The sequence below is a fragment of the Amia ocellicauda genome, chromosome 11, assembly GCF_036373705.1.
Source record: "Amia ocellicauda isolate fAmiCal2 chromosome 11, fAmiCal2.hap1, whole genome shotgun sequence".
Taxonomy (NCBI): domain Eukaryota; kingdom Metazoa; phylum Chordata; class Actinopteri; order Amiiformes; family Amiidae; genus Amia; species Amia ocellicauda.
Window position 1 is genome coordinate 13,544,249 of NC_089860.1, and position 22,515 is coordinate 13,566,763.

Sequence of the window (22,515 nt, forward strand, 5' to 3'; positions counted from 1 at the left end):
CGGATCCGTCCCTTCCTCACCGACTACTTGACTCAGCTGCTCGTCCAGTCACTGGTCCTCTCCCACCTGGACTACTGCAACTCCCTCCTGGCCGGCCTGCCTGCAACTACTACCCGCCGCTCCAGCTCATCCAGAACTCTGCGGCTTGTCTGTTATTCTCTCTGCCCCGATTCGCACACGCTACTCCACTGCTCCGCTCCCTCCACTGGCTCCCGATACCGGCACGCGTCCAGTTCAAGACATTGACCCTCACCTACCGCTGTCTCGACCACACTGCACCAAGCTACCTTCAGACACTCGTCTCTCCATATATCTCCTCCAGACCACTGCGCTCTTCCGGTGCCAGAAGACTAACTCTGCCTCCTCTCCATTCCCCTTCCTCCAGAGTCGACCTTCCCACCGAAGTCCTTGAACTCCTTCCAGCACTTACTCAAGACACATCTTTTCAGACAGTACAATTACAGTAATATTAGTCCTTTTAATCCCCGTTAGATAGCACTTCACAGCATTTTATCATGCTTCTTGCATTATTGATTGATTTCCTCCTTGCTCCCTTTCCCGTAACCCTTGACTGTGACCTTACATCTTGACGGCACTTAGCTTTACTTTCCAGGATGTATGTCCGCACTTACTGTACTTAACTGTATAAATTGGAAGTTGTAAAATATATTATATCTTGAAATGCTTTGTTTAATATAAATTTGAATGTGTAATGTTTGATGCCTTGTACTTAACTGTATTCTTGCACTTTGTATTGCACTTACGTTGTAAGTCGCCCTGGATAAGGGCGTCTGCCAAGAAATACAAATAATAATAAAAAGGTGCTTGGATTGTGCATTTTCTTTTTTATGGTTAAAGAGCCGGTATTAATGTTTTAAATAAACTGTATAATGTTTGATATTAATACAATTAGATTTATCAAGCTAGCGACAGGCAGTTGTTCAGGGTATACCCTCTGGACATTCTTCTCTCCACTTTGACTTCTGTTTTTTATGATAAGAGGAACACCCAAACAGATAAATAGCCCACAGATACCAGTTTGCTTAGTGTTTGTTTGTGGTTTCCTGTTCTTCTTTCAAGGCTGAAGATGTTACATTATAGTGATTGATTACCTGATTGTCCATTGTTAAAGGAAACTGTGAGATTGGGCAGTTTGTATGCCATAACAGGAAAACACCTGTTTCTATGATAACCCCTCTCCTCAGGAAGATAACTACAAACATTACAAGGGTCAGGGACCTGACCTCAAGACAACACTTTGGGAAACCTGTGACTGACCCTGCCCACAGACCCACATGTCATGGATTGTATAAAAGAGAGAGACTCCGCTCAGGGGGAGACCTTCCATGTCAGGGCCTCTCAAGCCTGGTATGTAAAATAAATAAATGTATCCTCTGTGCATTAAGACTGGGTTCTTCAATGGTTTAGTTATTATTTGTGTTATTATACTCTCTGTGCATTGTTTGAAGCATCTATGTGCTACAGCAACTGCTGCCATTTTTATGCATACTCCCATTGACTCTGCTGAAGATGTGTTTTTAAAGTGTATGCAGCAAAGCATTTGTGAAGCCACAACACGTACAACCTTGAGGCGGATGGGCTACAACAGCAGAAGACCCCACCGGGTACCACTCATCTCCACTACAAATAGGAAAAAGAGGCTACAATTTGCACAAGCTCACCAAAATTGGACAGTTGAAGACTGGAAAAATGTTGCCTGGTCTGATGAGTCTCGATTTCTGTTGAGACATTCAGATGGTAGAGTCAGAATTTGGCGTAAACAGAATGAGAACATGGATCCATCATGCCTTGTTACCACTGTGCAGGCTGGTGGTGGTGGTGTAATGGTGTGGGGGATGTTTTCTTGGCACACTTTAGGCCCCTTAGTGCCAATTGGGCATCGTTTAAATGCCACGGCCTACCTGAGCATTGTTTCTGACCATGTCCATCCCTTTATGACCACCATGTACCCATCCTCTGATGGCTACTTCCAGCAGGATAATGCACCATGTCACAAAGGTCCAATCATTTCAAATTGGTTTCTTGAACATGACAATGAGTTCACTGTACTAAACTGGCCCCCACAGTCACCAGATCTCAACCCAATAGAGCATCTTTGGGATGTGGTGGAACGGGAGCTTCGTGCCCTGGATGTGCATCCCACAAATCTCCATCAACTGCAAGATGCTATCCTATCAATATGGGCCAACATTTCTAAAGAATGCTTTCAGCACCTTGTTGAATCAATGCCACGTAGAATTAAGGCGAAAGGGGGTCAAACACAGTATTAGTATGGTGTTCCTAATAATCCTTTAGGTGAGTGTATACATACAAGTACTGGCATCAAATTAATTTTAATCAAAACTATGTATTCATTCCGTGGTATTTTTACTTGACATTTATTGTACATATCCAAATAAAACTTACGGTTTGCATGAAATAAAAAATGTAGCACATTAACCCTGAACCTTTAGTTTAAGTCTAACTCATTTTCTTTTCTAAAAAAAAATCCCAACCCAGCTAACACACAACGTTGCCACAACAATTTATAATGTCGTGGCAATGTAAATTACATTGCTACAACATTGTGTGTTAGCAGGGAAACTCCATAACAAACTTATTTATTATTTAGAGTTAAAGCAGTAAAAAAAAAAATGCTGCTCAAAAATACCAAAAGTCAAAGTCAAAAGTCATGTTTTTTTGTATTCGAATAGTTCACTCGTTTTCGTGTAATCGAGTAATTGACTACACTAACTCATCCCTAAAATAAACACCATTACAATTAAGCTAACAGATGAATGACAAAGGTCCGTTGAAAACAAGTCCCCCTTTCTCTTTAATACACAGAACAATATGTGCTCTGCTTCTGCTCTTTTCATAAATTTTCAACACAGAGCCTTTATTTCCAGTAGTGCAGGCCAGATTAGTGCTGTTCACTGCTTTAGCGCTGAGCTGAGGGCAGGTAGTGCTTCTCTCCTTAGTGATGGTGTCGAAGGGGTTAAACAGGGATGTCCAGCAGTCTGGAAATGTTTACCGAGCTGCGATTGGCTGAAGCTGGGCCAGGGGTGTTTATCAGCTATTGTGACGGAAGGCGTCACAGAGAGAAGGACAGATAGCAATAAAGACCCTGAAATCCCTGACAAGCCTCAGATTCCTCCTGTGCTGGGCTAGAGAGAGGACAGAAAGCAGCCCCACTGCAACGATGGGGCAGGAGAGCAGCTGGATTTTATCCCTGCTTCTAGTGGGCTTTCTTCAGCCATGTCTGTTAGCAGAAAACCTGCAGGTAAAGGGGATATATTTATATGGGTATAATCACATTGTATGTTGATTGATTGATTGATTGATTAATTGTGTTTTTCCTGTTTGATTCAATCGTGTCTGGTTGTTTTATTTGTTTTTGGTAATGTAATATTATAAATATGTATTGCTATATATTTATTTGACTGTATTTATTTACAAAAAATGTATATTTTATATTATCCCCTGCCCCACCACCCAAACAATTATCCAAAATAACATGTCATTCTTATGAAGAAGTGAAGCAGAAGGGGTCATTTTTATTTAAAAACAAAATACTCAAAATGTAAAATGCAGTGTTGGTTACTAGCATCTGATCTGAACAGGATCGACAGGTGTATCTGTCATTGGTCAGATTGGTCTAATGTGTTCTGTTCCCCTGCTAAATCCATGTAGCCAGTAAATTAAGATCAGCTTTCATATATAAATATTGAAAACTAAGTTAATTGTCTCTTCGATACATTCATGGAGAAGAGAATGAACATATTTACACTGAGCATCACATCAAAAAGCATAATCTCTTTTCTCTGGTTTTATCCAAACCTGTCTCAGAACATTTCATAAGATTATGATTGTTAATCTATGTTACGAAAATATTTGATGTTTTAATTTCTGCTTTACCTAGAATAATTATATCCCGGGGTATTTTGTGGAAGGTTGATGTGGTTTAAGTGACTGTGTGGAAAGTGCAGATATGGAAATCATGGGTTTATACAGCCTTTATGGCTCAGTTACTTCATAGCCCCGGTTTCTCTTAGCCTTGAACATTGTTATTCTATGGTTTTACCTACAACCCAGCTGTTATTCAGTTCTAAAGTGACCTTTCAGGCAGACAGACAACAACCCTGTTACTACAGATAAGAGGAGAAATCTGCTCTAAATATATGTTCAGTAGCTGTTAGTTAGTGGGAGGTTTCTAAGTATAATTGAATAACTGAAATAATATGTTATACTTCCCCATATAAATCCACCCACAGGTGTCATTAGCTAAATAAACAAACAGGAAGTCAATATATGTAAGGAACATGTGGAAAGCACAAGAAAAGTCAAGGTAAATGATAGCTTGGAAGCTATCAAACTGCCTGCCTGTGATGAGATGACAAGTTTATTAATCAAACGCATCACTGGCAGCTGCTAGCGGGCCAGGTTGCCACAGTAACACTGCAGCAAAACTGAATGGGCACTTATACCTGCGCACTAGACTTCACTCCTGAGTCACCGTTGGTAATGAGCCTGCCTAACCGCCAGTGAAAGGATGCAAGAAAGGTTTAACTCAATCCACTAAGCTGTACACTATTTCAAAACGAGTTTCAAGCAACATCATTCCTGTTTCTATGCAATATTTTGGTTATACTTCAGAAAGATGCTTTAATTTTCAAGACGTTCTTTTTATATTGAAGTATGGAACTAGTTTGTGCATCTAGCACTGGAATGAGGAAGATTGCACAAGTGAACAAGGGAAGTCCAGTTTGTAGGCAAAAATAAATGTCTGTTGTGTTCCTGTGTCAGCTTGGCTCAGTACTCATGTTTACTGTTAAACACCTGACATGGATAATGTTTGACTTTTTAGGTTTCCTGTGACATGACTGAAGGCAATATCTTTGATTATGGTGCCGTGACATTAAATGGGAGTCGATACGTCCCGTTCAGCGAGTACCAGGGGAAAACAGTCCTGTTTGTCAATGTTGCGACATACTGAGGACTGACCTTCCAGTACTTAGGTAAAAACATGAAAAATACAGTGCCGTAAATTTAATCTCACATTGGTGGCGTTCTAAATGTGACAAAATAATGACACTTTAAAAATGACTTTCAGTTCAGACTTAATTCAGAAAACTGGAGTTTTTAGCAAGTGAGAAAAATAAAAACATTTTGCACATAAGGAGAGCTTTTCTATATCTAAACAATAAGCCACATACTTAAAAATAACCATTATGAGTTCCATAATAATAACCAGAATGATTTTGTTTCTCAATAGAATTGAATGCACTGCATGAAGAATTGAAGGGCTATGGCTTTACCATCCTGGGCTTCCCAAGTAATCAATTTGGGTTGCAAGAGCCTGGTAGCAACAAAGAAATCTTGTCAACACTGAAGTAAGAGCCCTGCAGAAAAAACTGTTTAAATCCATGTTATATAAACCTGGAGTCCCCATTGAGATAAACATGCTTAATTAAGATTTGTCTGTTGAGCAGAAAAAATACTTGTCACTCATCATTATTTTTAATCTTTCCAAGGTATGTCCGGCCAGGAAATGGATTTGTTCCAAATTTCCAGCTTTTTCAAAAGGGAGATGTGAATGGAGAGAAAGAACAACAAGTCTACACTTTCTTAAAGGTGAGCATTAAGTTCATATAGCTCGTCTGATTGAAATATGCAGAGCTCAAACCTGACCTATGTGTTATGGACAAAACCTAAATGATTGTTTATATTGGTGTAGCGTAGATTGTTCGACAAAATGTGCGATTAATGAAGAAGCTTTTGTAAATTATAGCACTTCATATTCACTGAAATGTATATACATTAAAAATACTAGAGATATTGCATTCTACGGATTTGCACATATCATAACAACAAAATTAAACTTGTCAACAGAACGCCTGCCCGCCAGTGGGGGACAGTTTTGGGAATCCAACCAACAGACTGTTTTGGCAGCCACTGAAGATGAATGACATCAAGTGGAATTTCGAGAAGTTTCTGATTGGGCCCGATGGCAAACCAGTAAAGCGCTGGTACCCCAGGGTGAACGTCTCTGCGGTCAGAAAGGACATCATTGAGTACCTAACAGTCCAACAGATGACACAGAGACACACAAGATGGCAAGAGTATTTGGGATACTAAATTTGCTTCATAACAATGATCGAACAAACCAGAAAAATCTGGTTGGTGTTTTTCTCTATGCACCGGTCATTGTGTTGCTATTTCTTAAAGCGCTGCCTTTGCTTCTATGATTTAATAGTGTCGACCTTTTCAAATCTGTTTTGCCCTCAGAAGAATACAGAAACCACACCCTTTTCAAGTTAATACACAATATCAGTTTGCCCCATGACCACACACAGGATAGCACAGGATAACTGAAATTGTACGTGTTCTTAATCCTGACATAGATGCCCAATATATTAATTTTGCCTCTTTTATTTATTTCCTTATTTAAAACGGGTTGACAATGAAATATAGCAGACTTAAACCTAAATTGAATCCCACGGATGTGAAAATGATCTGCTTGAATTTGCTTGTTGCTTCCGGCTTTCTGTGACAATGGGGGCTACAGTCGGTGGGTATTGGTTTGAGGAGGCGCATGCGAGTGAAGGTGAGGCCTTAAAGCAGTTTACTGTGGGGTCTGGCCTGAAACTCGGGATCTGAGGGGCTCTTCAGTGCATTCAAGCTGCCCCAGTGTTCCCAGAGTAATGCCACCTTGTCAAACCTATACTCAAGTCTCTGTAGTACTTCAGATTTGACTACTTCATTCTAATAAAGCATTAAACCTGAACCATTTGGTTTAATTTTGTTGCCTTATTGTATTTCTTAATGTCTCAACTGGTTGAAGGTCTTTATACATACACATACACATTATTTAAAGAATGGCCTGCACATAACCGTGTTCCAAGTAAGATTTTGGGTAGAGAAGCGTCCATGGGATTAAATGACCTGCTCTGAAAACGCAGATTTATAGTTCAACTGCAAATATAAAGCCCTAATGTATTAAAAGAAAATATGTATTTATTCATTTATGTATTTATTCATTTATAAAGAGGTATAATTTCTTCAAAACTTGGTCTCTCTTTGACAATAGCACAGATAATAGGACATGGTTAAAGCAACATAAATTCCACAATGTTGTTATAAACATTTACAAACAAAATACAATTAGGAAAAAAAAAATGCTTTTTACAACCCATAAATCTATGCATTTTTATTATTTTCCCATATATTTTTTTTTATTAGGGATTTAATTTATAAGATGACAGGGCCTTGGGGAGGTGGGGGGGGATCTTATGGATGCTACAAGGATTTATATTTTCAAATCAATTCAAATAATTTTGATCTTAATCATATTTTAAGTATTCACATTTAAGCAAGGAAATGACAACTAGGAATTGTAAGAGTAACTGAAAAGTACTTTCAATTTCAGACTTTTCTTTTCACATCCCATTAAATCAAGCAGTGAAAATAATCACAATAATAATAATAATAATAACAATAATAATAATAACAACAGTAAAACATACAATAGTAGAGATATTTCTATACATACTTATATATATATATATATATATATATATATATATATATATTTAAAGAGTAAAATAGCAGTCAACAAAACATAAGCAAAAGACCAAGTTTATCTAAATACAGTAACATTAATAAATTGGCTATATTTTCTTTCATTTTAACCAACAGTTATTCCAAAGGTACAATTCCTTTTTGCAGTCACAATTGCTTTTTTCCAGGCAATGCGGAGACATTAGTGCTTTCCAGGGTCAATATTCTGTCGCTCACTCTTCCCAAATCCAGGTGAAGGGTCTGTAGTGACAGAAGAATAGGATTTCAGACACCAAAACTTTCTTTAATAGAAATTCCACAATAAGGAAAAGATGGACACGAATTGACATTACATGGCTCCTTTCGTCACATTGAAAATATATCTTAAAAGCTCACAGTAGGGCATGCTCACCTGTGTTCTCTGGGGGGGGTCGTGCGGTCTCTCCTGGAGCTCTAGGACTGCGGGGCGGAGGGAATGGAGCTGCCCAAGGAAAACCCCCCTTGGGACACAAGAACATGAATAAGACTGGTTATACACAGTAGAGTGGTATAACAAAAACACAGAATATAACCTAAAATTCCAATAATTATACGGAGAAACCAAAACACAGCAAAATGATGCCCAGGACTGCAGAACTATAGTTAACAGCAGAAAGGTTTGGGTTTTTCCCATTTGTTACCTGATATAATTCTTCAAGCAGACACAGTGAGGAAGTTAATTGGTGCTTACTGGCTGGAATGGCAGGTAGTCTCTTCCAGGGTCTGTGGGTGCTACCCTGGGGGGATAGTGGATGGGCCAGCCGTCGAAACCCTGGTGACCACCCTGCATACCCTGCATGAAGAACGGCGGGCTGGCAGGAGGGTTCACGGACCCAGAGGTGGGGTCTGAAGTGCGTCTTTCATGCTGGCCCTACATCAAACACAATACACAATTCTCTCAGCTCAATCTAAAATTATAAGACATTTCCATTAATTTGGGATTCAGGATACAGATTGTAATACCGTGACCATATGGAACTTTATCAGGAGGATTGTAAAAGGAGACTTAAGTTTCTATAGGACTTCTAAAGACTGACTTTCCTGAGAAGGTCGGTTTTGGGAACATCTCCTTGCTACTAAAATCTCAACAGTAGCCCATTTGTTCCGAAACAACAAAATAAAATGCAAAACAACCACAAATGCAACAAAACAAAAAGGCACAAAAACCGAACAAAACAAAAATACTAAAACTAATGGAAAAAACAACAAAAACACAATAGTACTTGGCCTGCCATAGCCTGCCATTAGATCTGCTTTGCGTTGTGCTCTTCCAATCACAAATCAGTATAGCAACATATAAAACAAAAATACAAAAAACACCATAACAAATCTAACATAATACTGACAGACACCTGGAGAGAGATCTATGGGGTCCCACTGCCAACTCTGATAAGACCATCCACATCAAGAAACAATACACATTGTCCAAGGTTAGTTTGCAGAATTGTGAAATTCAGGTTCTCTCTCTTTTGATACAATATTTGCAGTGTCTGTGGCTGGTATTTACACAAAGTCAAGGAACAAAACAACATTACAACACTGAACATTTGTAAATATTATTAATATAAATTGCAAATAGGGGGAATTCTTGTCATTGTTCAAACCATTGCATTGCTATGAATACATTTAATTGTATTCAATTATATGGAACTCCAAATATTACACATGAACGGTAGATTACATTATAGTATGTTTTTCTTTTTTAGCTGGTATGTGAAATACAGATCACCCTGTAAAGTCTGCTATTTTACTTTGGTTCTTTGATCTCACAGGTTCACAGGATCTCACACTCTTTTGAGGTTGTACTTGAATCAGCAGCTTCCAAATAAGGGTATTTTTGTTCCTCTGTGCTTACATTACATATTGCTTCGTACCAGTCAGAGTGTGCAATTTTTGAGCTACAAGTCAGCTGAAAGATGTGAATGTGTTTAGTCAACTCAGAAACAAAGTCCTATAACGGCTACCTAATGGTAAGTAGTTTAAAAAACACAGGTCCTCTCTCAAGTCGGTTAGAAACGCAAGAATACTAGTACATTCATCTCTTCAGGGTTCAGTAGCAGCCCTCTCTGTAAAGAGGACTGTGTGCGTTTGTGTTGTTTGGGCTGTGAGTACCTGCTTTAGATGTCTCTGCAGTCTCTCCAGTTTGCACCTCTCCCCTCGCTCTCTCTGACAGTCAATCTGCGCCTGACGCAACTGAGACACGCGGGCATGAAAAGAAGGAAAGCGGGAAGGTCAGAATGCCTTCGAAAAACATTCACAGCTGGCGAACAAGACAAATAACCAGATAAGCAACAGATATGACTGAGTTAAGAGGAGATGCCAGCGTTGTACGTAAATAAGCTAGGATGATTCAATGGTGGACTTTAAAATTTGGGTAATCGTGGTTTTCATTTCCATAGACATATTGAATTACATGAATTGCCTAATCAGCCCGATTATGGTTGACACCGCACATCTGACAAAGCCAAAGTGAGGTCTGAAACAAATATATAGTTACTAGCTTTTATTACAACACTTTCAGTAACACGCATGTTTTTTTAATTTGATTTCTTCCTGTTCACAACCTGACCCAGTTTTTAAGTTTCTTTAACTGCAAGTTTATCTCTTGGAAGTAAGTGACTTACAACTCTTAAGTGTACAAACATCTAAAGCTGATCTGATGGTGCAACACAATGTGATGTTTATTTTGCCACAAATTATTAACTAGGCATTTATTTAACCTAGAAGGTAATGTCAACACAATCACACTTTTCTGTCCCCCTTCTCTGTGATTTGCATTTTAAATATAATTCTTCTTGCATGTAGACGTGGAATGTAGGGTTATTTGATGCAACAAACCAGTTGGTTCCTTTGTCTGACACCACTCATTGTTTTGAACTCGGAATTAAAAAATACAAAAGTTAGAAAGGCCCTCAGTTAGTTTTCTATCCGAAGTGGTCCAGTTGCATAAAGTATGTTACTGCAGTCTCATGGACATGCTAAAAACACAAAAGAAAAATGTCACCGGACCATTTTCAGTGATTCAGTGACCAATGAAACTTAATCTGTATTCAATAGCACCACCATGAGGATATGACAGGAACATGAATGCAGATGTTGCCTTTCATAGACTGTTCTGGATACCTGGTTATAACTCTTCTGATTTAGAGCTTGGTGAATGTGAATCTTACCAAGATAGAAGAGTTTGAGATGCACAGCTTTGTTCAGATGTATCCCTGTGTATCGATTACCTATTTAAAACAACCTGGGTTCAGGCATAATCTAAAATTATGACTTCCATGTGACATAAAAGAAGAATAAGCCTATACACTTACGCATAAATACATATTGTTTGTATAGTTACTAGTATACTGGTAATTGGAGAAGCATTATATGAGAAGGCTATGAACTAATTGGACCTTATTTGACCTAGGAGGCAAGATGGTATTTCATTTAATGCACACCTGATTATTCAATGTTGTCACCTGAGCCTGCAGTCTTTCAACCTGTTGCCTCAACTCCTCCTTTTCTTCATTCATACGTTCTCGGTCACGTCGCTCTTTCTGAAAGTCCTCCTCAAAGATCTTCACCTAGCAGGAAAACATTTGAAAATTGATTTACTAAATCTTGGAATTATTGTAAACAAATCTTAACTGGAAAAAAAACAAAAAAAGACAGTAATAAAAAAAACAAAAACAAAAAACACTATTTGATGTACAGTCTTGAATCTTTGTTCACACTAAATACCCACCAAGTACTATGTCTAATGCTTCTAAAGTGTTAATTGACTAGCAAATTAAAAGTTTATGGAAGTTCAGTTATGAAATCATTACAATTACTTTTGTGTAACTGTTAGAATGCCCCCCCCTCCCACCACAAACGATTCATAGTCTTTTGAAGATCTTATTACAGTTCAGGTAAGGTCTTTGTCATGAAACATAAAATAACAGCTGTACAATACAGTTATTTATAAACATTGATAACAGAGTAAATAAAATAAAACCTACTTTAAATTGAACTCTGGGGAGGTTTCACGGACAGCACCAGTCTTAAATGTTATTTTAGGTAGGCTAGTCCAACACTGATTCTAATCCAGGTCTGTGAAAGCAGCTGTAAGACTCTAAACAAAACCTGTTTCTAATTGGTCTCCCTGGTGATTAATTTTTACTTGACGTGTGGCTTTTAAAAGAACGTCCTTTAAAGCGTTTGCGTTTATTTTGTGGATCTAGTCAAAAACACACCAACAGTGAATTCTCACCGATTTGCTGGCCTTTGCCAAGACACCTGCGTAAAGGGAGATTTGGAAACAAACACTTGGCAAAACGGTCACAGGAAATCATACTGAAATTGAGATTGCGTGCACACAATGTTTTTTTTTTTTAAGGTATTGTTTAGGCCTTTGCAAAATCCCCTACTTGTCTGAAGGCCTACCTGCTCTTTAAGAACTGCAATCTGGGTAAGGAGCTCTTGTCGCCTGAGGTTCATCGCTGCGTCACCATGGTTACCAAACACGGGTGTCTGCGGAGCTGCGGTGGACTGTAGGGTCAGCGCTTCCTCCAGGGCCTGCAGCCGAAACAGGGAAACTGTCATTGACGGCAGATTACTTCAGTGCGCTAAATAGAAAAGCCACTGCAGGTGTATACACTTCACATGTAAAACAAAAACTACTAACCAACCCTAAGACAGTGTAAGCTAGTCAGGTACTCTGAACAGACACTGTGCTTTGCGACAGACAGCCTAGGCGAGACACAACCATGGTCTACACTGAAAAGGGCTCGGTGGGAAGTTGATCTAAACAAGGTAAATTAAATAAGGCACTGAACAAAGAGGAAGGCAATTCAACTCCCACAGCAGAGGATTGTGAGACATCCAAGGCCTCAACTGGGATGACTAATAATAATCTCAGACTTGTTATGTCTCAAAATGCCCTGCTTCTTACTCATCACTGGCCTATATCTTTTCTTATCCCCTCCTCTGTGTCTCTCCTTTTCAAAACTAGAGGCTCGCATCGTCGCAGTGAGAGGGGGACAGTCTGTGTAGGTGTTGGTGGGTACAGCACTTTACCCTATTCAAGCGCTGGATCTCCTTATCTTGGTATTCCCTCTGCTTGGACAGTGGCAAGAGCTGGTCCTGCATGTACTTCAGCTTGTGTTCTGCATCTGCCATTAGCCGTTCTTTCTCTGCCTGGAACAAGAACACACGTAATTAGTACAACGAGCGAGCAAATCTATTCACTTCAAATAGATCACATCAAATTCTGTGTTTGCCTACAGGAAAAAAACGAATAGTTAATATTTACTAAAAACTTAAGATATTACAAATACAAATATTTACAATTACAAATATTTTGTGTGTTTTATTATATATTAGAAGAATGAAACAGTTCTGCACTTTTTCCACACATCCGTTATTGACCAAAAGCAGATTTTCAGCCTAAGGTGAGGGTGTGACTATATTGAGTAGCTACTATTAACTTGATAAAGGCAATACAAGTTAAGAAAAGTGTGGATCATATCCAATTTGAATTATTGGCTGCTTATATCGAATTACTTTTAGTAAATTCCTGGAAACTAGCCATACAACAGATACTGCAGATAAATCTTAAGGGTAATTCCTGTGGTAGCAAATAAAACCGTATACATGTGCCAAAGTTTTATGGGATGTGAAGTCCGGGTTTGGGAAAGTACAGAGAATCATATTAACCCTTAGGTCAGAAAATAAAATTATACAACAGAACCTGAAGAACACATCTGGTCCAGATGTTTGCATATAGATAATACAATACAAGTAACCTACAGCATTCAATAAAGGGTAAATTAATAGTAAAGTAAATAAAGGGTCTGATTATATTTTTTGAAATCACAAGTAATACATAGTTCATCACACTAGAATTACATGAGCAGGAACTTGAGAGAAGATGAGCGAGCATTTCTCTCTTCACCATGAACATTAATACATTTATTTAGAAGAGCAAATGAAAAATAAAATCATTAATGAAATCATTTCAGGGGAAAGCATCATGTCATGAGTTTATTCACTGTAGTAAGACATCATGAGCTCTTACCTGCACACTCTCTATCTTGGACTTGGCCAATAAAAGCTTCTTGTCATAATCCCGCTGTTTCTGCTCCCGCTCCACCTCCAGCTCAGCCACGGCCTTCTGGGAATCCGCTAGTCTCTGTCTCAGGTCCGTGATCTGGAGGAAGAACACAGACAAAGACTGTTTTCAACACTGCGGACACTATAATGGAGAATGGTCTTCCAGTCTGATGCAAAACTGCAACTCAAGAAGGTTCTGCTTTAAAATTGACTGCATCCTATCAGACGCAGCTAACATTTTTCAGCTTACTTGTTGCTTCGGTGCCATGTCTGAGGCTACAGACCAGCAGAAGGGTTTAAGTATGCATTTATTTCTTTATCGTTTTCAAAAACAGTTTAAAATCAGTGTTTGTCTGCTATACTGATATTAAACATATTCTGAGGCAGTGTAGTGGAAGAAACATGTCACACAGGGTGGTTAACAAAATTGACAGTGCTTTTTAGGTTAGCTGACAGGAATGTTGTATTATTTTTTTACCCTTGATTCTGCATGTACAACAAAAGGAATGACGTAAAAGAACAAAATTAAAAGCGACTGGGTTTCCGGTTTCTGTTGCCGTGTTTTTTTTTTATATGAATTTATTTTAGACATGAAAGCCGGCTGCTTTGGAGCACTGCGAAACCCTGGCCAGCCCCAGTTTTTACCACAACAGGAAAAGAGAGGGTACTCAAGAGGTTAGGGAAATTCTGCTCAAGGTGTCAAATATGCCTGTGGCTGGTACTGCGGTTACCTCATTCTTTTGCTTTCATATCTGGTAGATCATCAATTTCCACTGCTGGTGGTGTTAGACCAAAATCTGTACAAAATGTACCTTAAAACATTACCGTCTTCATTGTGCAGAAGATCAAGAAAAGCATTTTTAGCTGAAAATCATGTCCTTTCTACAGCCCTCAGTACCAGATCTTACATTTTAAGCAAAATTAATCAACCGTGTCAAAAACAAACTGGCAAGTGCAAGATTATGCAACATATTTATATAGCACTGAAGTCAAAATCAGACTTCTATACAAGATCTATAAGGTTACCAAAAAAAAAAAACAATTTACCTTCTGTTCTGACTGTTGCTTCATGGAATTAAACTGTACATCCCATTGCTTATTCACCTCCAGTACCTAGTACATGGGAAAGAAGGTACCGATCAGATATACATGGATAGTTAACCACCTCTCCGACTCCATCCTTCAGCATAAAGCACATTAGAAAATAGTCATTTGCAAAGATATCCTGAAAGGTGATGCATTGCAAAATGTGTCGAAACACACAGGTGTTCAGATAAAAGCTTAGTTTTAGTTGTGAATAGCAAATCAACATTTATACTTCAGTGACGGGAAACCAACAAAAAGAAACAGGGTTGTTAAGAATTTATTAAGCTGTATAAACCCTTATCAGCGTATATTTTTAAGCCACAGGATTTCAATTATGAGAACAGAAGGCCGGTACAGTCCCACAACCAATATATCCTGGCTGAAAATAGCAATGTTCTTCAGATTACCTCCATGGTGTGACCATCCCCTTACGCCTGAGAGTTCAGTGAGTCTCAGTAATGAAGTAACGAATTAAAGCAAAGCATGAGCCAATGAGAAAATAAAAAGCCCCTCTTACATCTTCCCTCTGCTTTTCCAATAACTTTATCTTCTTCTCATATGCTTCTGGGTCCCAGGTCTTCATCTGGGTTTTCTCCACTGCTTTGCCAGTCTAAAGAGAGACACCACAACTCACAATGCGCCGCACACACACAACCCAATCTCACCAGCTACACAGATTAACATGTTAACTATGCATTAATGAACACCAAAAGATACTGCACACCTCTCCAGTCTGGAAGCTTCTTTAGGGCTTTCCACAATAATGCGTCCATGGTTGGCATAAAAAAAAATAAAAAATGTTCATATATGTTCATATATCCAAAGACAAGGATTGGTTATATAAAAATACAACTTGCTAAGCTGTCCCTAAACCATTTTTAACAAATTTCAAACACTGCATGCTTTTCAGTGAAGGTAAAATGCATCTGACAGGGATTTACAGAAAGGAACAGGGTTTCATAATTTTAATTAATATCAGCAAATGTATATTGTGCAAAGAAATCACTCTCAATATCCATGGAGAAAGGCATGACTATACAGTCCCTATAAAAAGTGTTCACCCCTTACAAAGGCCCCTTTTCTTGGCACCTGGAATGTGTATATATATATATATATCCTACTCCAACAACTTCCAATTGAAAATTAACTACATATAAAAATTAAATAGCAATCCTAAATTAGCTCAGGTGTAACCAGTCACCTTCAAAATCAAACACCAAGTTAAGTGGCCTCCACCCATGTCAAATTGTAGTGATTTACATGATTTCGGGAAAAATTCAGCAGTTCCTGTAGGATCCCTCTGCTGGGTCGTGCATTTCAAAGCAAAGACTCAACCATGAGCACCAAGGAGTTTTCAAAAGAAAGCCAGGACAAAGCTGTTGAAAGGCACAGATCAGGGGATGGGTATAAAACAATATCAAATAGATGATAATTAAGAAGCGCGTGAAGTGTATGGCACCACCAAGACCCTGCATAGATTAAGATGTTCCTCCAAACTGGATGACCAAGCAAGAAGGAGACAACCAAGAGAGGCTACCAAGAGTCCAATGGCAATTTTACAAGAGCTCCAGTATTGTGACAACACTATCCCAAGCACTCCATACATCTGGCTTGTATGGTAAGGTGGAAAGAAGGCAAAATGCTTAGTGGTATGACAATAATATGGATTTTTTCATCTTAAATGCAAATTGTTATGTTTGGTGCAAACCCAACGAACACCATCCCTACTGTGAAGCATGGGTGTGGCAGCATCATGTTAAGGGAGTGTTTCTCATTGGCAGTGACTAGGTTTTCTTATCAGGACAGGAAGGAAAATGAATGAAGCAAAAAACAAATATACAAAAAGTAATTAAGGAAAACCTTCTGCCCTATGCAAGAAAGATTAAACTAGGAAGGAAGTTCATCTTTCAGCATGACTATTACCAGAAGCACACAGTCATTGGATTGGCTAAGGAACAGAAAAGTACATGTCCTTGGGAGGCCCAGTTAGAGCTCAGACTGAAATCCAATCAACTATGTGTGGCATGACTTGAAGATTGCTGTCCATGAATGCTTCCCAAGGAACTTGACAGAGCTTGAACAATTTTTTAAAGAATATTGCCAAATCTAGGTTTGCAAAGATGGTAGAGGCCGATCCCAACAGACTCCCAGCTGTAACTGCTAAACAGTCACAATAAAAACATATTCCCCTTAACAGTGTGGAGTATGGGGTGTAGGGAAGTGGGAAGAAATACTAATTTAAATGCATGAAACTCTTGCGGCACTGCCACAACAAAATGTGAAAAAAGTTAAAGGGGGTGTAAACTTTCTATAGGCACTGAACATTCCTTTTCATCTTAGGATGAGAATTAATCAAAACTAGTGATCATAAAAATAATCACAAAATGGAAAAGACTTAATCAGAAACATGTTAAGGAATTGTGGAAAGAACCCTTGTGGTGATTTACAATTTAAGGAAGTGAAATTACTCTACATTCCACATTCAGGGTGTATTCTCAGAAGATGTGCATGATAACACAATGATTCATAGTGAAGTTCCTTAACATGTAAGGGAGGCTTTCCTTTACACTTTGTATTAATGTAAACTTAGTCTTGCATATCAGAGGGTATTTTAATATTATACTTTAAGTATATGCAAAGCGTATTTCATACAGATGTTGACTAATACTGTATTATACTAGTAATAAGTAATGCATCACGTGCTGCCAATTATCATTGTACAAAACACATACATTACAGATCCAATTACACTCAACCTTTAAAATCGTCATCAATGTAAATGTTGTCATTCTGACCCTTAGGGTGTTATATCTAGATCCCGATTTATTTAATGTGAATACATTTGCTTGCACTGCTTCACTATATATGTGTGAGCAGAATGGGACCAGTCAAAGACACTTAGAAACAAACTATGAATAACTTATTTCTAATTTTGTCATATACAGTAATAGTTGCAAATGCCCAGTGAAGTGCTAATGTTTTTCTTCCCTTATGAATTGCAGGATCTAGAGAACACTATGTCAAGCACCACAACAGATAAATGTTGAATGCACATTCCACACTGATGTTACATTCAACAACTCAAATTCAATTAAGTCTCAAGTGGTTGCAAGTATTCAAAACATCGATCATGTTGCTTATAACCTGTTATCTTGGACTCACCCACATTAATTAATTAAAAGTGCACTGAAATGAAAGTTTTGGTTACCTGCTGCACTACAGCCACGTCCATCTTGACACCTACAAGCTCCTGCTTCATCACGTTTTGCTTAGATCCATGCTGTGGTCCTGCCTTCTGTCCCCCTGAGCCAGTGACCAGTTTCTTCAGTTTTGAGTTTTCCTGCCTAGAATTGAATTCAGTAAAACCAAAAGAAAAAAAAAATATGAACAGGGTTAATTTTGCAAGAAAATACCAAGGATTCTTTCTATTGATAGCCTCTGATGGAAAGACCCTAATCCAAAAAAAAAAAAACCTCCCCTCAACACTCAATCTTTAATCTGCCCTTGAATTAAAAGTGTTTAGCACACAACTTGTCTCCTCAGCCCTAAGTATAAAATACAGTGTTTTAATCTATATTTTCCTTCAGAAACGCAGATTAGTTTTAAATAGCATATCTGTATATTGTGATATCTGCAAGCCACTATGATAAAATCAATCTTTGGTATTCTGCTAGTCTTACCATATATATATATATACACTCACCTAAAGGATTATTAGGAACACCATACTAATAATGTGTTTGACCCCCTTTCGCCTTCAGAACTGCCTTAATTCTACATGGCATTGATTCAACAAGGTGCTGAAAGCATTCTTTAGAAATGTTGGCCCATATTGATAGGATAGCATCTTGCAGTTGATGGAGATTTGTGGGATGCACATCCAGGGCACCAAGCTCCCGTTCCACCACATCCCAAAGATGCTCTATTGGGTTGAGATTTGGTGACTGTGGGGGCCAGTTTAGTACAGTGAACTCATTGTCATGTTCAAGAAACCAATTTGAAATGATTCGACCTTTGTGACATGGTGCATTATCCTGCTGGAAGTAGCCATCAGAGGATGGGTACATGGTGGTCATAAAGGGATGGACATGGTCAGAAACAATGCTCAGGTAGGCCGTGGCATTTAAACGATGCCCAATTGGCACTAAGGGGCCTAAAGTGTGCCAAGAAAACATCCCCCACACCATTACACCACCACCACCAGTCTGCACAGTGGTAACAAGGCATGATGGATCCATGTTCTCATTCTGTTTACGCCAAATTCTGACTCTACCATCTGAATGTCTCAACAGAAATCGAGACTCATCAGACCAGGCAACATTTTTCCAGTCTTCAACTGTCCAATTTTGGTGAGCTTGTGCAAATTGTAGCCTCTTTTTCCTATTTGTAGTGGAGATGAGTGGTACCCGGTGGGGTCTTCTGCTGTTGTAGCCCATCCGCCTCAAGGTTGTACGTGTTGTGGCTTCACAAATGCTTTGCTGCATACCTCGGTTGTAACGAGTGGTTATTTCAGTCAAAGTTGCTCTTCTATCAGCTTGAATCAGTCGGCCCATTCTCCTCTGACCTCTAGCATCAACAAGGCATTTTCGCCCACAGGACTGCCGCATACTGGATGTTTTTCCCTTTTCACACCATTCTTTGTAAACCCTAGAAATGGTTGTGCGTGAAAATCCTAGTAACTGAGCAGATTGTGAAATACTCAGACCGGCCCGTCTGGCACCAACAACCATGCCACGCTCAAAATTGCTTAAATCACCTTTCTTTCCCATTCAGACATTCAGTTTGGAGTTCAGGAGATTGTCTTGACCAGGACCACACCCCTAAATGCATTGAAGCAACTGCCATGTGATTGGTTGGTTAGATAATTGCATTAATGAGAAATTGAACAGGTGTTCCTAATAATCCTTTAGGTGAGTGTATATTTTGGTGAAAAAAGTAGAGCTAAAAATTCAAAACAGAAATGGATGCTGGGAGAACCAGAAAAAAATCAGTGAACATTTAAACATTGAATGAATGAAAAGGGATAAGAGTACTGCAGAACTAAATCGGAGTAACAATTAGAATTTACATACCATACATACATTTCGAGCATATTTTAGAGAAAAAAAGACTGAACATCTCTTTGATTTTATAGAACACTGTGTGTATTCAGTTCACAACAAAATACTTTGATCGTATTAACTTGAGATTTATAAATGGATTTCCATAATTAAATATTCAATGTCTGACCTCAGCTGGTCTAGATCTTGGTTCCTGTACTGGAGATCCTCTTCCATCTTATTTCGGAGATCAGTATTCTCCTGTCTGAGCTGTTCACAAAGAGTCTGCAAAACAGACAACACTGACATGAGTTTGGGAGAATTTGACTGGATCGTCGTAAACATTAATGCACAATTACAGGCATTTACAAATTATGGTTATAATTATACCTTTGTTTTTGTACGAGTACATTCGAGAAGTGAAATAAATTAAATAAATTCAATAGTTTTCAATCTTGCTTAATCCACATAAGATCAATACAAAGTTCATTAATTCATTCATTATCAGTAACTGCGTCGGCTAGGGCAGGGTGATGGTGAACCTGGCGGGCACAGGGCACAAGGTAGGGTACACCCAGGACAGGGCACTAGCCCATCGTACGGCAGAATTAGTTTAGTAGTAGTTGTAATTGCAGTAATAATAATAAACATATTTCTGCACATGTAGACTCCAAATTTAAATGGGGAGCTGTTTAATTTAATTTATATATTTTTTTACCTGCAGAACAGTTGTTTTCTGCTCGTTCTTCTGCACTTTACAAGAGAGCCGGTTGAAGTCCAAGGCCATGCGTCCCAGATGGGTAAGAAGCTGGTTCTTACTGTACTCCTCAGCAAACACACTCAGTGAACTCTCCATCCTCTGTAGCTGGCTGGCCAGGTCAGCATTCTCCTGTGGCAGGAGAAACTCTGCCCCCTAGGAAATTAGGCATTTTAGTGTCTTGCCTATATCACGTTGTTTGAAAATGTCAGTAATTAAAGTTTTATCTGCACTTATAATGTAGTTACAAAGTGATTTACTTTATATATATCTCAAAATAGACATTCAGCAAAGAAGCATTTAACAACTAGTTCAGTTTTGTTTATCAGTTTACAAAAACAAAGGTTGACAGGAAAAATAAATAAATAAGAGGCTACTGTTAAAGAAAGGTCCCATTTAATTTCACTTTTTTTCTTTTGCATTTCTAGCTTTCTATATATAAGGCCTTAAAAATCCCTTGGAGCCGGTCAAGACCACCAAGACCTAGATCAGACTGTCCTTCTAAACTGGATGACCGAGCAAGAAGGAGACTGGCCTCTTGGCAGCCTCTCTGCTCAATGACAACTTTTCAAGAGTTACAGGCTTTTATTGCCAAGACTGGTCAAAGTGTGCATGTGACAACAATATCCTAAGCACTGCACAAATCTGGCCTGTATTGCGGGGTGGCAAGAAGTAAGCAAATACTCAAGAAAGCCCACCTTGAATGCTGTTTCAGGGACTGAAAAAATGGAACATTTTGGCCTAAATGCAAAACGTTATATAAAAAGGTTATTCCACCAAGAGGGGGGTGGAGACTTATCCAATTATATTTCAACTTTGCATTTTTAATATATAATATTTTTCACAATAAAAACTTTTCCACATTTTCAGAAAAAAAAAAGGCATAAAAGGGGGTATATAGGCACTGTATGTGCAGTAGCATAGCAGTGCAATACTGATCTCTAACCATTAATATGCAACCTGTGTTCTCTCTCACTGACCATAAACCATGTTTTCAAAGTTTTGGACTAAACTGATAATCACACAAAGAAATTCACTAGTCCTAAAATATCAGTAATTAGCTTTTGCTAATACTAGTTTTCCCAATTGGACATTGCCATTCGAGTATAGTACTACGGGTCACTAAACTATGTCACAAAAAATTGTATGTCTGAATTTTGGGAATTTCCCCGAGTCAGCTCAGCACCGTCACACATCTCACATGCTGAGTCAATCGAAAGAAAAAAAGATTTTAAAATAAGAAAAGCAAGTCTGAGAAACAGCTGTCAGGAACTCAAGCCTGTGACAGAGAATGAAAACCCATCTCTACAAGTTCCCACGGTCCTGCAAGGTGCTCTGCGGCCAGCAATAACAAAACACTAAAGCCAGATTGGGGCACTTATACAGCTCCTTAAAAAAAAAGAGATAGGTGACAACTGGCCACGTCATTCAGAGCTAAGACTTCGAGTCACTCTAGGCAATTATACTTACTGAACTCGATTTCCATAACATGTTTAATTGAACCTCAAGCAACTTTCAGTTAGTGCATCATATTTATTGTAAAATAAATAAATCCCCCAAGCATATCATATTTGCCAAGAGACACAATCTACAACTCATAGATCTTGTGTCATTGGACGTCATCTAATAAACCCACTGTCTGTCACAGCTGAGTCGCCTATTGTGTCATTATTTTCAGTGTGAACTCAAACTCGACTTTGCTCAGTCAACAGAGTTCATGCCTAATGTTTTAATATAGACAAGGGAAAATGTATTTTATGCGATAGTTTTGTTTTTCATGGACACCATTTAGAATTCCTCTTTGTGCTGGGAAGTGAGCAAGGCATATGCAAGACTATATAGAACTTGATTGCCATTTGAACTCTGAGTCAGAAAGAGGAAACAATCATATTTATTTAGCTTAAATGTTACATAATTTGGGGAAATCACTCCAGATGTTAAACCTCTTTGAAAAAT

At 38.6% G+C, this 22,515-nt stretch overlaps 2 protein-coding genes across 4 annotated transcripts in view; one reads left to right on the forward strand and one right to left on the reverse strand.

The window, feature by feature from the left end:
- The first annotated feature begins 3,134 nt into the window (after positions 1-3,134).
- Positions 3,135-6,787, forward strand: gpx3 (glutathione peroxidase 3). Its single transcript, XM_066716604.1, has 5 exons — positions 3,135-3,283; positions 4,868-5,018; positions 5,276-5,393; positions 5,535-5,634; positions 5,893-6,787. Exons 1-5 carry the CDS (start codon positions 3,203-3,205, stop codon positions 6,136-6,138), a joined length of 696 nt encoding a protein of 231 aa, XP_066572701.1. The 5' UTR covers positions 3,135-3,202; the 3' UTR covers positions 6,139-6,787.
- Positions 6,788-7,016: 229 nt separating this feature from the next.
- Positions 7,017-22,515, reverse strand: part of tnip1 (TNFAIP3 interacting protein 1) — a 31,637-nt gene continuing 16,138 nt past the window's right edge. For 2 of the 3 annotated variants that reach the window (XM_066716602.1, XM_066716601.1), the window contains exons 6-18: positions 20,521-20,715; positions 19,993-20,087; positions 17,972-18,107; positions 15,281-15,373; positions 14,725-14,790; positions 13,643-13,774; positions 12,643-12,762; positions 12,010-12,141; positions 11,043-11,168; positions 9,712-9,792; positions 8,291-8,470; positions 7,973-8,060; positions 7,017-7,821 (exon numbers count right to left, since the gene is read on the reverse strand). In XM_066716602.1, the coding sequence (XP_066572699.1) occupies positions 7,763-7,821; positions 7,973-8,060; positions 8,291-8,470; positions 9,712-9,792; positions 11,043-11,168; positions 12,010-12,141; positions 12,643-12,762; positions 13,643-13,774; positions 14,725-14,790; positions 15,281-15,373; positions 17,972-18,107; positions 19,993-20,087; positions 20,521-20,715 (1,503 nt within the window). In that variant the 3' untranslated portion in view covers positions 7,017-7,762. The remainder of the gene's footprint in view (positions 7,822-7,972; positions 8,061-8,290; positions 8,471-9,711; positions 9,793-11,042; positions 11,169-12,009; positions 12,142-12,642; positions 12,763-13,642; positions 13,775-14,724; positions 14,791-15,280; positions 15,374-17,971; positions 18,108-19,992; positions 20,088-20,520; positions 20,716-22,515) is intronic. The other variant, XM_066716603.1, reaches the window with a different exon arrangement.